The sequence below is a fragment of the Candoia aspera genome, chromosome 4, assembly GCF_035149785.1.
Source record: "Candoia aspera isolate rCanAsp1 chromosome 4, rCanAsp1.hap2, whole genome shotgun sequence".
Classification (NCBI taxonomy): Eukaryota; Metazoa; Chordata; class Lepidosauria; order Squamata; family Boidae; genus Candoia; species Candoia aspera.
In genome coordinates, this window is record NC_086156.1 from 31,374,380 (window position 1) to 31,388,682 (window position 14,303).

Genomic DNA, 14,303 nt, shown 5'->3' on the forward strand with positions numbered 1-14,303 from the left:
AGGCTCAGAAGTTTAATTATGTCCACATCTATATAAAGTAAAACCCTGCTGGCAAACCTGCTCTACAAATTAAAATCATTGAAGTTTATGGTTTCTCTATTCGGTTTCTTAATTTGCAGAAGTATTTTAAAAGTTAGTTCTGTATCTTAACAATGCAACATAGGAAATCCATTGCTATGCCTATATATCAGTTCTTCCATGGAATATTTTAAAGGCCTGGGTGCCTTAACCTTGCTTTAAAAAAAGGTGTGCATGGGAGACCAGCTGGGTATTCTGTGCAGCATGCCTTGAATCTGCTGTGGCTAATAGCATTCTGTCCCACTCCTACTGCAGAGCAGAAAGGCTAGTATACACATACATGTTTTCTGTTCCAGTCCATTGTGGTACCAGAAAGAAACAGCAGCAGCCTGAAGACCGGTCATGGAACTCCGACATCACATACACTCATTTGTTTTTAGAAACATACGCAGGGTTGTAACTGATGAAAATTGTAATAGTGAACTTGCTGGTATCTTAAGCAACCCATCATTTCTCTTCGTCATCATTATTACTTCTGGGTCTTGTAATATGTGAAATGACATACAGATTATATGTATGTACAGTATGTAAACTGCAGGGACTAGTCCAGACAGTCACCAGGAGTCAACACTAACTTGAATACCAAATAAAATAAATAAAATAAAATAAATTCCAAAAGTGTTTTCACCCCAACACTGGTATCATTTGGTGGAATGCAGGAAGAAATAAACTCTAAATGAAACTGTAGGTTTAAATGTAAGTTTATGGTTTCCCTATTCGGTTTCTTAATTTGCAGAAGTATTTTAAAAGTTAGTTCTGTATCTTAACAATGCAACATAGGAAATCCATTGCTATGCCTATATATCAGTTCTTCCATGGAATATTTTCTCTCAGCTCATATCTTGCTTTCTGAGTATGTATCAGAGCATGCTTACATAGTCCTTCCTCTGCCTGCGTTTGAGTTATTAGCAGTTATTAGTTATCAGCAGCTATGAGAAACCTATGACTAGAATCAAAGTATGCCCTTTTAATTGGTAAAAAATAAACATTTGGGAACTGCTTGGATAATATTACCTTGTCTCTTAAGGGTGCACTGTTTTTTTCTAAGACATCACATTCCTAAGTTGGTTCTGGTAATTCATCCTTTAAAAGGGAAATCTTCAGGTTTAAAAAGAATTACTAAGAAACCTTTTGACAATAACAATTTCAACAAATTGGTCAGATTTCCTGAATACCCAGTCAGTTGGGGATGTATCTCTGGTTTTTTAAGTCCATGCTGATTGATAACGGAGGGTTACTGCAGTACCCTGTACTTGGAAAATTCAAAGTGGTAGAGCCAGGTGTAGCACCAGAATATCAACCATAGTTTTCAGTGTCTCAAGAGGATTTATAAGTAGTTAAGTCAGGAATCAAAATAGCTTCCCTGATCAAACTCCAGTGGGCTATATTGTATTGGCAAGAACCTCAATTCCCTTGATACATCTTTGTAATAGAACATAACAGAAAGTTGCTCAAAATGTATTATATGGAAATTACAATTAATCATGAGGCTCTGCGGGCCAAATTTCAATTTCAACACAGTTTCCTCTGTTTTGTTGAATTTCATCCATTACCTCTGCAATAAAAAATGACAAGAAGCTAGTTTCTTGCTGTTTATAGCATGTGTTAGGTGGATCCTTGGGGGCACAAAGCCAAAAGGAAAGTGACTAACTCCCCAAGATGTGCTGTACAGTAATCCATTAGAAATGTACCATGCTTTAGAGTCCCTCTGCTACTACAAAATGGAATTCGTTAAACATGGTGGCTCACATCCAGAAGTGCACAGCACTTTTGACACTCTTCTGAAGGGCAGGTGCTAATCAGTGCCAGGAGAGTTAGCTTTATCCCCAAAGACATTTACTAACTGTTGTATTCCTGTTGCATGCATGGAGGCTTCAGGATGGTAGATTATTTACATGCATGATTCATATTTATTTATCAAATGTATTGATAAGGCCTTTTGCTTAGGGTAGCCAGAAGAGTTAGGTACAAGGATTCATCCAACCACAAATGTTCAGCAGAGCGCCATGAGGAAATCAGATTAAGTCAGATTTTATCACCCAAATTAATGATATTCATGAACTCCAATAACACGTAGAGATTCCAGGCCCCTTTATCCTTTTCAGAAGGAATCATGACAACATTTTAGGACACAGGCTCATTTCTGACTTCTGAGTAACTTGCCTAGAGTTTACAATATCGTGGCAATTTTTGAAGGGTCACAAATAAATCTATAGGAAGCAGTGCCAGGGCAGCTGGGTTTTCTACTTTTGAAAAACACTGCTGATAGAAATTTTCAGAAAAGCTGACCTGAAAGTTATTTTTATTTATATAGTAAATAAATCCTTCCTTCCTAATAGAGATAGTTGTTATAAAGAAAAACAAATGAACATAAAATGCATTATTGTGAAGGGTGCTAGGATGATACAGTACAATATTGTAAGAACCACAAACTGGGTCAGTTATGGCCAGCTGAGAAATGTTGTGGGTATTTCCAAAATGCACAGCTATGTCAACACCTCCATCTTCATAAATACTGCTTGAAATCTAGCAGATTATCAGCCAGTCATGATAGCTCAGGGAGCCCAACCTTTCCAGGCCTATTTTGAGAACATGATTGTCAGCTGTCTCACAAAACATCTGCCCTGGAGGGATTTTTATTTTTATTTTGTGCCTTTGAGTCAGTCTTGACTCCTGGCAATGGCTGAAACTCTTGGCAACTCCTGAGGTTTTCTTGGCGGCATTTTCAGAAGTGGTTTGCCATTGCCTAATTCCTAGGCCTGAGAGAGAGTGACTGGCCCAAGGTCACCCAGCTGGCTTTGTGCCTAAGGTGGGTCTAGAACCCACAGTCTCCTGGTTTCTAGCCTGGTGCCTTAACCACTGCACCAAACTGGCTCTTCAATTAACATAAATAATATAAAAATGAAAACGATTCAGAATTTTCAATCCTGTATATTTAAATATGAACGCAACTAATTACAATCAATGAGCCTTTCAAATAAACATGGATAGGATCGGGCTTACTATATGTTCACACTTTTCGTTTATATAAGCACTTGAATCAATTGCTTGTTGCACATTTAGAAGGCAGCTATGGATGCTATATTATCAGTTATTTGGAAGAGAAACAGTATATTTGATAATAAGACAACCAAGTTTGGATAGTGAAGTACTGCTTTAGTTGCTATGGATTTGTTTAAATAGATTGTAATTAAGCAATTATAGTTTAACTCTTGCAAGCAAATATTGTAAGACCAAAACTACATAATGAAATGATCAATTATTTAAATGGTGATTTCCTGTAAAGTAACTTTTAAAACTGCTTCTATTTATTTAATATACAATTACAGTCTAACACAATAAAAAGTCTGTTGGAACATACAACAGAACTTTTTCCCTAATGATTTTTTTTAACTAATGATTTTTAATTAATATTTTTTTAACTAAGTGGTTAGAAAACCCTAGCCACTGCCTAAAAGAAAATTACCTTTTATAATGACATGTTTGGATTAATGCCTGTGGAAAAAAGTCAGAGAAACATTTTCAGCACTAATGAAAACACATGCCATTCTTGTGATGGCAATCATTTTCAGGTTACTGTATTCCATTACCCTATTCAGGTGTTGTAACACTCGGACTTTGGCTAAGCCTCATTCCACACCAATATAATTCAAATGGTACGTTTCAATATAAATGTCTGCAGGAGAGAAGGTTTGTATATACAATTGAATATGTGTTGATCTCTTAGCAGGCTATCACCTTGCAGTACCATGGTTCTTATTTGGAGTTTTGGAATTCCTGAGTGGGATTATTAAATCATTAAGATTTAAGGATAAATCAGTTTACACATTATGGGGGTAGTGATCCCCACTGTTCCTACACACAATATGGAATATTGAACTAGATGATCTCCTGGTTTTAGCTGGTAGAAGCCTGTGACATAAGCCATAGCAAGATAATGGTTTTCAGACTTCCTCTTTTTTGAACATCTTTTCCACTTTGGTTCATTGATTGTTCTCAGAACACCATCGGAGCACCTCCCCAGAAACAAAATACACATCAGAAGGTTCTGGGGCTTGTTGTAGGATGCACTCTCAGATCATGCAAGGCACTGGCCAGATCTATGAGCTTTCATCATGGGTCTTTAAGAACTAAAAGTGCTACCAAGAACATTATTTCTTGTAATTGCATCAGATAAATAATCATAGTGGATTAGCTATCTGTCAAAGATTTTTTCCCCCCAGTGTCAATCTTGTCACTGAGGAATCTCTGATACACATTTTGGCTACTGGAGTAAAGCCTTATACATGATGTTACAACTTGTGACAGCTAGACGTGTGGCCTGGTTTAGATACTGCCTGAATTGGAGAAAGCAGTACTTTATAAGGGCTGAGGATGGAGCCCTTCAGAAATTCTGTCTTCCAGTTCTGTCCCAGTTCCTCCCACCCAAGTATTACAAATATTCTCATTCTTTTTTCCCATTGATTATTTCCTGTAGTTCCTTGGTTTCTCTCAATTTGCTAAATTTTGGAAATTTGAGCTGCCAAAAAAGTATAGGTGTTGGGTAGGCAGTGGTGGAGAGAAAGCAGATGGTAATTGCTGTTTGGGTCCTTCGGGGCCTTGATCTTTTCCCAATGATCCTAGCAGCTCAAAGGATTGGGGACAACCTGAATTACCATGTATTTGGGTGTCTAGACCAGTCATGGGAAGCGGTTGTTAAGTTGACAGCCTGAAATGAAGGGCATCTCCTTCAGAGAAAGGAGCCACTGCCTGGCTCTCCCAGTGAAGTGCTCGAGGTAAACTCTTGGGCTGGGCAGTAGGAATGCCCCTGCCATGGTTGCTCCTCCAGCCCACCTGGGACAGGTGTCTATGGAGTATGTCAGCATCACTGGAAGGGAGACCCAGGGCTAGCTGTTTGTTGGGGGCAGCTATGGATGAGAACAGTAATGACTAGAAGTGATCCTGCACAGCTGGCAGGTATGCACCAAGCTGGCCAGGGTGGTGGCCTGGGCCTTCCTGCAGGTATTCAGTGGATAAAGCTGATTACATTTTCTGTCTGTCATAACAATTCTGGCCTGTTGTGAAGTATTGATGGAACCAGTTGTTACCTAATTTGGATAACACCCTTGTGTGTACACCACTTTAAATTCTACAAGGAAGAGAGGAAATGTTTAAATGTAATAAATAAATAAATGGGTAATAATAGATAGGGGAGGAGAAGCAGCAGTATATTTTTTTCAACGTTCACTAATTCCAGCCTGATTCTGGAAGGGTGAACTATCATTTCATTCTTGTATGGATGTATTTATTTAGGACACTAAGCTTGATGACTCAGGAAGTTATGTAAAAAAAAGGTGACCTAGTTAATTTTAGATGCTATTGTTGGAAGCATATCAATGAAAATTAATCAAACGGTCATAAAAGAACCACAAGGATAAAGTGCAGAACACTGGTGGGTGGGAAAACTCTTGGCAACGGCCACTACAAAGGCTTTAATGAGAGTAAAATACATTCTCGAGCAAATTAGAGAGCGGTGGTATGATTAAATGGTAAATAATGGTTATGTACTTGACTAAAAGACAGAGACAATAGAACATTTGAGAAGTAATATACTGTCAGTTTGCTCTGTATATCAGTTTCTTTCTGAGTAACTTAGTTTATCCTTTTGAGGAGAACAAGGAGGTCTCAATGGGCCTGCAATAGTAAGAGTTCTTAAAAAGAATGGCAGGTGACAGAACCAAATCTCACATGCAGGAATAGTGTGTGATTTCTTTACACCATTATTTATTTATTTAAATGTATTGGCCGCCCAACTCCAGTGGACTCTGGGTGGTGTACAAAACTAGGGAAAACATAAAAACAGCTAAAAGCATTGAATCACACAGACAGCCCAGGGAAAGGGTTGCCAGACTAAAGCCCAGACTAAAATAATCTAATAGACAGCAAAACCCATAAAACAAAAACAGGGGCCATTGAATAAATAATACACATCAACCCCAGGCCTGGGACCAAAGCCAGAGGGTACCATCCTTATCTCTGAGGAGATGCTGTTCCAGAGGATGGGGGCCGCAGCAGAGAAGGCACGCTTCCTAGGTCCCACAAGATGGCAACATTTAATGGAAGGTGCCTGCAGTGCACCCACTCTGCTGGAATGCACTGGGCAGGCAGAAACTATTGGAGACAAGCGGTCTCTCAGGTATCCAGGCCCTGTGCTATACAGGGCTTTATAGCAGGGGTGACCTTGGTTCCCCCGCAGGCACCTGTTACTGCTTTTTGAACCAGCTGTAGCTTCCAGGTGGTCTTCAAGGGCAGCCCCATGTAGAGCTCATTGCAGTAATCCAATTGTGAGGTGACCATGGCATGATGACTGTCTGAAGGGCCTCTCGATTGAGTAAAGAGTGCAACTGGTACACAAGAGGAACCTGTGCAAAGGCCCTCCTGGCCACAGCTTCTACCTGTTCTTCAAGCAGTAGCTGTGAGTCCAGAAGGCCCCCCAAGTTGTGTACCGGTCTTGACTGGGGAAGTGCAGTCCCATCCAAGACCAAAGATGGTGATATACCTGACCCAGGGGGTCCAAACAGCCACAGCCAATTAGTCTTGTTAGGATTGAGGCAAAGTTTGTTCTGCTCCATACAGACCCAAACAGCCTCCAGACACTGGGTCAATACATTGACAGCTTCACCTGTTCTGCTCAGGGTGGAGATGTAAAATTGGATGACCTCACCCAATGGTTTCATGTAGATGTTGAACAGGAGAGCGGAGAGTGTCAAGCACTGATACACCCCACACAAGAGAGGCCACGGATGCAATCTCTGCTCCCCATCAACACCGACTAGAATCCACTGCTGAGGAAGGAGGTGAACTACTGGAGCATAGTGCTTCCCATTCTTCTAGGCATAGCTTATGGTGTTTCATCTTTTGGAGCTCCTCAGAAAACCAAGGAATACCCCAAGACTAGTTCACAGAGAGAAGTCACATAGGAGCAATCTGGTCCAGGGTCTCAGTCACATGCCTATTCCAAGCTGTAGCCAAGGCCTCAGCTGAAGTGCCTGACAGGTCTTTGGGAAAAACTCCAAGCTCCCTCTGGAACCCAACAGGGTGCATCAGTTTCCTGGGGTGGGCCAGATGAATAGGCCCTCTCTCCCTGCAGAGGTGGGTTGTCCCAGTGAGTTGGAGGGTAACTAAAGAGTGATCTGTCCTTGGCAATGAACTGATGGTACTATCCTCCAATGCCAGATCACACTGCAACTGTCCCAAGACAAAAACCAGATCTAGCATGCAACCTCTAGAATACGTTGGGCCCTCTATCATTTGGGACAGGTCTGTGGTTGCCATGGAGGCCATGAAGTCCTGAACCTCCCCGGATTCAACTTCGCAAGGTGGCAAGTTAAAGTCCCCAAGGACCACCAATTCAGCAATGGAATCCAGCAGCTCAAGCAGGGAAGGTGCTGGGCAGCAGGGAGGGCAGTACACCAGCAATAATCCCAACTGTTCCCAAAGGCCTAACTTAAGCTGAAAAATGTTGTGTGAAAGCCTTAATCAACCAAAGCATGATGGATTGTGGAGGTAAACATTTATGGCCCATCTGCTAATGAACAACAGCATATGGAAGGTTGCAACCCAGAATGTAAGAAGAGTAATTGGTACAGAGTTAAATTGGTACAGAATTAAATCTTTCATTTCAATTATTAATTTCATAGTGGAAATATGAAATATATCTGAATAAATTGGTTTGAACTTTTAAAGTTGATGAATACATGCAGGGAAGTGAAGTCATAATTTCAGTAATGGATAAAAGAGCCAAGATGTATGTCAGAAATAGGAATTAGTGTAATCTAGATTGTTAAGGGTATGTATGAAAGTAGTAATCCATAGGGTAGTAATAGTTGCTACAGCAAATGGCAATAATGGAAAAGACAGATAAAGAGTTTGGGGGAAAACTGTGTAAGACTTTGAATGTATCAGAGACCAAAGTAATTATTTTTCAAAGGGGAAAGTGGAGTGATGAATGTAAGTTATACATAAATTGTGAAAAACTAGAACATGTAGATAAAAGTGTGTACTTTGGTAGAAAGTTTACTAAAAAAGGGAAAAGAATGGGGAAAATAAGATGTGCAAATGCTGGTAGGAACATACTGTGTAATACATAGTCTGCTTTGAGGAATGAATGTTTGTGGAAAGAAGCCAGAATGGATATGTATAAGATGTGCTTCTGACTATTTAGAAGTATGAACTGAATATGTGAAGAGAAACGTAAGTAAGTTGATACAGTGAAAATGAGGAACATAAGAAGTATGTATGGGTAAACAAGAAGGTGAATTATAAATGGGTGGATTGAATATGGACTGAAAAATGAATGACCAGCATGAAGGTATGTTGGGCTGGTTTAGTCATGTAGATAGAATGAATGAGGATAAAACTGCAGAACAAGAAGGAAGAGTGAATGGGTTGAAGAGAGAAAGATGGAGAAAAATGTGTATGGGTGGAGCTGATGAAGTCCTCAAAAAAGAAGAGATAAGAAACTTAAGGAATAAAAGGCAATGTATGAAGCTGTGCATGGAGAAAGTAGAAGCAAGGATGGTTTGCCAAGATTGAAAGGAATGAAAAAGTATAGTGCATGCTATTGATGTAAACTAGCTTTATTTCCTTTTCTTTTTATTAGCTCAAGCCTAATATCATATCTTTGGCTTACTGTGTCTACCTCCTTTTAAATCTCTGCATAATATTGCTTACTCCAAAAGTGAATAGCATCAGTATTTAGGACAGAAGTCTCTGAACAATCCTTCAGATAAAACATTACACAGTAGGAGAGATGGCCACTCTAACTGAAGTGTCAGACTTGACTAATTAATTAGCCTGCCTGTTAATAATTGATTAAAAGAAATCACTAATATGACAGGCATAATTATTATAGATTCATTGAAAGAGCAACAAGACAAACTTAGATTCATCCATAACCATCTAGAACAAGACATCTTTGGGAGAAAAAAAAATCTTGCCCTTCTCTCAAATTTATAATTAAAATAAATGGAAATTTCTAAGCCAGTCCATCTATTCTATACTTCAACTTACATTATCCCCAGCAAAAATGGTTAAAGGTAAAGGAATAATGGAAACTATAGTACAAAACATTCAGAGGGCATTTTATCTATTTTATAACTTGACATAAATTTATTAACCCTTACTGCTTCAGTGAGAAAAATATTATTGGATTCCATTTATAACTCCTAAGAGGTTATGAGTCATAACCAACATCTTGAATTACACATGGAAGCAAAGTCCATGTCCATGCAGCAAAGAGCTGCAGCCAATGCAGCTCACAAAGCAGGGATGTCACATGGGCCTAGCAAGGCATGCTAATCACTGTCCATGCTACTGCATTCTGGATCAGCTGAAGCTTCCAAGTTGACTCCAAGAGCAACACCTTATAGAGTCTGTTGCTATAATCGATCTGTAGGGCAACTAGGGCATATGTGACTGTCTGAAGGGACTCCCAGTCTAGGAAAGGGTACAACTGGTGAACAAGATAAAGCTATGCAAAGGTCCTCCTGGCCACAGCTACCAACTGCTCATTGGTGCAAACCTATCCCAGAATATAGATGGAGTATCCCCAGATCTGAGTGGCTGTAACATCCACAACCACTTCGTCTTGGTAGGATTGAATCAGAGACAGTTCCTCCCCACCTAGGCCCCCACTGCCTCACTTGGCTGGCCTTTGGTCAAAGATATAATTAGCTTTCATTAGCATACTGATGATACTGAAGCCCAAGCCAGCAAATGACCTCACCCAGCAGTTTCACACAGATGTTGAATAGGAGGGGAGAAAGCATTAAACACTGTGGCACTCCTGGCTCTGCCACAGGTCATCAAGGCTGTCTCCAGACTGAACCCAGGCCTGAAATCTAACTGAAATAGGTCTAAATAAACTACTTCCTCCATGGTTCTCATCAGCTTAAGAACTGGGAGTTATCCCTGATGTATTTTGTAGGAAGACTTCACATATATAGGTAACCTGTTTCAGTCCAAATATTCTAGAATAGATCAGTCAAATAAATGGAACTCCATTTTGTGTAAAATGAAGAAACAGTTGGAATAGGGTTGGCAAATGTTGGCGCCCACCAAATTGGTGGTTCTAAAAGACTTGTCTATTTAAGGCTCAACAGAAACCCTGATTTTCCAGCTTAAAAAGACTTTCCATTCCAAAATTTCCCCTGAATGGTTGCAGTTCACAGAAAATGCCACACACATATAAATCTTACATACCACAGAAAAACTGCCTCCTTTATAGCATGGTCTGCCCAAATGGAAATGGTTTGAGAAACCATGGTCACAACTGGCACAATAGTCCATGGTCACTTTTTGAAGGCCTGTGCCAGGATCTGCTGCTGGATTCTTGAGGTCTGATGTCACTCAGAAGGTGAGAACTAAAGAAATACTCTTTCTGTCTTCTCATTTGTCCATACCTTTTCTAAACCTAACAGGAGTAGCTTTTGGAAAGCTTATCATTCTATGATAGAAGAAGACAGTGCCTTGGCTTCTCTAAAGCTGGTGCCTCTATTGTTAGTTTTGCTTTGACTTTCCTTTTTTCCTTAATTATTGTCTAGGATTTCTTTTTCACTGTTCAGCTGCTTGAGCACGGCAGGGGGGTTTCCTTTAGGAAGTTAATTTCTTTTTAAGGTTCTTGGAATATGCAGGATCCAAACTTGTCCTAAGATTTTCCACAACTCAGCTGCCATGGTGCTGTTGGTTAAAACATTTTCACTCCCTATGGCAAAGTCACCTGGCTAACTGTGTATAATTAGGCTGAAAAAAAGTATAATTGCTATTTTGTTGGCTTTGAATGTTGGTAATATAACAGTGTGTGTGCGCGCACACAGACATGCACTTTTCTCAATTGAGAAATTGGACTGCTAAGATGTAACTATGTATCTGAACATTGCCCTGGATTTTTTTGAGATGGAGTTTTCCAAACTTACACCAGAACCTGACCTTGTCAATTGCCAGGTCTATGTAAAAATGGTGCCTCTGAGTGTGCCCAGAGTGTATTTCCTTCATCACTAATTATGCTTAGACCATTTCTGAGGAAGCAGGGTTTCCTCTTCAGATACTGTGGTTTCAAGCAGACTTGAATGCTGGCAGTTCTTCTTGTAAAATTAACATCTGGCATCATCTTCTGAGCTAACAGTAAATATTCCATGCTGATATTTCCTGTAAGCATCAAGGAAAATGCTCCTACAAAAAAAAAAGAAAAAAGAACAGAATAGAACAGAACAGAAAAGATCTGTGACTTACTGCTGAGGAATTCATAGTGCCTTTCACAGGGAAGATTTCCACTGGGTGTTGCTGAGTACATATTCAGTTCTTATTTCATATTCTTTTTACTAATCCGCCACAAATATACTTTCCTTATCTCTTCTTTCATTAATGCCATAAGAAAAACTATGACAGAGAATGGACAGAGCTTATCCCTGAAGAATTTCACAGGCCCCCATGCAGTGGACTAATTGCAAGAGGGCAGTTATCCCAATTACAGTGAATTCATAAAAGGAGTCTTGTGGCACAAAAGCGTAAAAAGTGTACTGTAGGCTTCAGTGCTATGTATTCCCATTGGATTCAGGCAAAATTGCACTGTAAAATTTTTGAACGCATGAATCCTTACTATAGGTGATTCTCATTATTTGGGGAGGGTTCCATTCCAACTTCACCACCACAGATAACAAAACAGTTGGTAACAAGGCCTTGAAAAAAGACTACTTTGTGCATGCACAATAGCCTATCTACCATTTTGCACATGCATACAATTCCATCCAAATACTCCAAAAGTACTCCTTCAAACAGAATCACATGCTCCAGACCATAGACATATGAAAGCCTTTATTACAGATAACAAGGTCTTGTTTGGTTGGTAATGAAACTGTAGTTAATAAGGGTCGCCTCTGTCAATATCTGCCTCAGTTTCCTGAAGTTTTCTTCTGCTATAAAAGAGGTTTCTGTTTTTCTACATTGTTTTCATAAATTTCTTACGTTGGTGGTTTTGAGTTCAGGTTATTGTTACAAGATGGCAAAGGGTGCTATTATTGAGGGAAGGGATGAACTGGTCCATTCTTCATGTTTCCCAATACATCCTAATATGCAGTATATTTCATACACAGTCTTCTAATATAATGATTTGCACATTTTATTGGCATGGCAGGTTTTGGTCACCTCATCAAACAGCTGTTGACACTAGCAGGTGGTCGCCTGGTGCTAGCCCTGGAAGGAGGCCATGATCTTACTGCCATCTGTGATGCATCAGAAGCTTGTCTAAATGCTTTGCTGGGAAACGAGGTAACCAACATATTCAAAATTAAAATAATATAATATTCCTGGATATGTACCAAAGCATGTTGGATTAATAATCTGTAATAAAAATGGGGGAAAGGGTCAAGTGGAATTACTTTGCCTTTCTAAGTATTTATGGAAAAAAAAGTGTGTGGAGAAATCTAATATGGTGATAGTGGAAAACCTTTTTCATCAGCTATCCATAGGGTGGAAAGTCTAAGTATCTTTGGAAAAATGATGCCTTTCTTTGAGCAGAAGTCATTGCTGCCTTCAGAAGAGTACCTCTGGATCCAGCCCAGCAGACAAAGATTAAGTAGTGTGTTATCCATCTCTGATACAACTTTTTCAGACATCTGGTCTTCTGGTGGTTAATTTTCTTTATTTAAATGAAGCTATCCCAAATCATTGCAGCTGAGAATTTCATTCATTAGGGAGTAAAGTGACTCCTATTAACTTGCACAGTCAGCTAAGAAGCTGTTTTCAACCTATTGGATCAATAAAAAAGTGCCAAAAGATTAGACTGAATCCTTTCTTTTCTTTTTTCATAATTTGGAGATACAATTCTCTGTAGGTCATTAATCTGGCAATTAGAACTTTTTTTGTGGAAATTCCATTTTCCAAATAGCATAAACATTGCACTCACCTTCATTCAAAAAACACTGGCAAGGCCAACATTGACTTCTCATCATGGCTCATGCAATTGAACTCAAATTAGAGAGGTCAGGAAAGGCCTTTGTAAGGCACTCTGCAGTTTGTCAGATGTATTTATTCATGTGCTGAGGATTAGAATTCATAAACATGAATGCAGCGGGCTTTGAAATACTTTTGTATTGCTATTGTTGTTCTTGGCTGGAGTCTGTCCATGCAACAGTATGCTACTCCATCCACACAACTTATCAGTAGAAGCGCATACACACACAGGCACACAGGCACACAGGCACACAGGCACACAGGCACACACACAGACAAATGAATCTATGAAATAAGCCACTGTAAACACAGCAGTTACTTCCAGCATTCACAATGAGCAAATCAGGCATGAAAATGTAATAATGCAGACTAAGTACCAGAAGGGGTGCTTCACAAGAATTTGTCTCTGAATCTTTGGAAGGAAAACATCCTAGAAGAAACAAAACATACACACACAGAGATAACTGATTTTTGCACAGAAAGTAATCAGCTGAGTAAGATATCTTGACTTCTACTTAGCTAATGCTACTTGTTTTATTCAGTGGTGAAAGATGGCTTATAATTTAAACATGTAAGGAAAAGATAAAAATGTACAAATAAAATTTCATTATTTATTATTTATTACATTTACATGGTGCCTGATTCTCAGCAACTCTGGGCAGTTTACAAATGATTTAAGACATGAAAGATACGACAATAATAACAACAAGAAACAAAAAAGGGTAGAGCTTGCAGAATAACAAGCCAGGTAGGAACAAAAGAAAACAACCTAAGTTAAAAGGATATCAACTGTTAAAATTAATAGAATATGAGAGCTATCACTGCAGAAGTTGCAAATTAATTGAATTAATTCCTTAACTGTGCTGTGCTGAGTTATAAGTTAAAGCATTGGGAAACAATTGCAAGCAACTTCTGAAACAGTTGTACGAGCCTTGAGAAAAGCACAGTTACTTTAGTAAGGCCAAAAGAGGTGCTTTCTATATATGTTCCCTATCTGTGCTGAAAAAATCCAGATGACTACTGGATACCAAACAGAGAATGTTCTGTATCTCCTTGCTGCTATCTCTTGATTGTCTGGGTTTTTCCACCCCAGATATCACTTTTCCATGCATTGTGAGGCCACCGTTTCTGGCATAAATGGGTTTAAAACCTCCTTTGTTATATGAAAGTGCTCCCTCAACCGCCCAGCCCAGCCCACCCCAGCCTACTTGTAGGATCTCAGAACTTTCTGTTTG

General features: G+C 39.4%; 1 protein-coding gene across 1 annotated transcript in view; it reads left to right on the forward strand.

Annotated features, from left to right (window-relative positions):
* HDAC9 (histone deacetylase 9) overlaps positions 1 to 14,303 on the forward strand; it is a 284,421-nt gene that overhangs the window by 246,363 nt on the left and 23,755 nt on the right. The window contains exon 23 of the mRNA XM_063303735.1: positions 12,251 to 12,384. Within this exon, the coding sequence (XP_063159805.1) occupies positions 12,251 to 12,384 (134 nt within the window). The remainder of the gene's footprint in view (positions 1 to 12,250; positions 12,385 to 14,303) is intronic.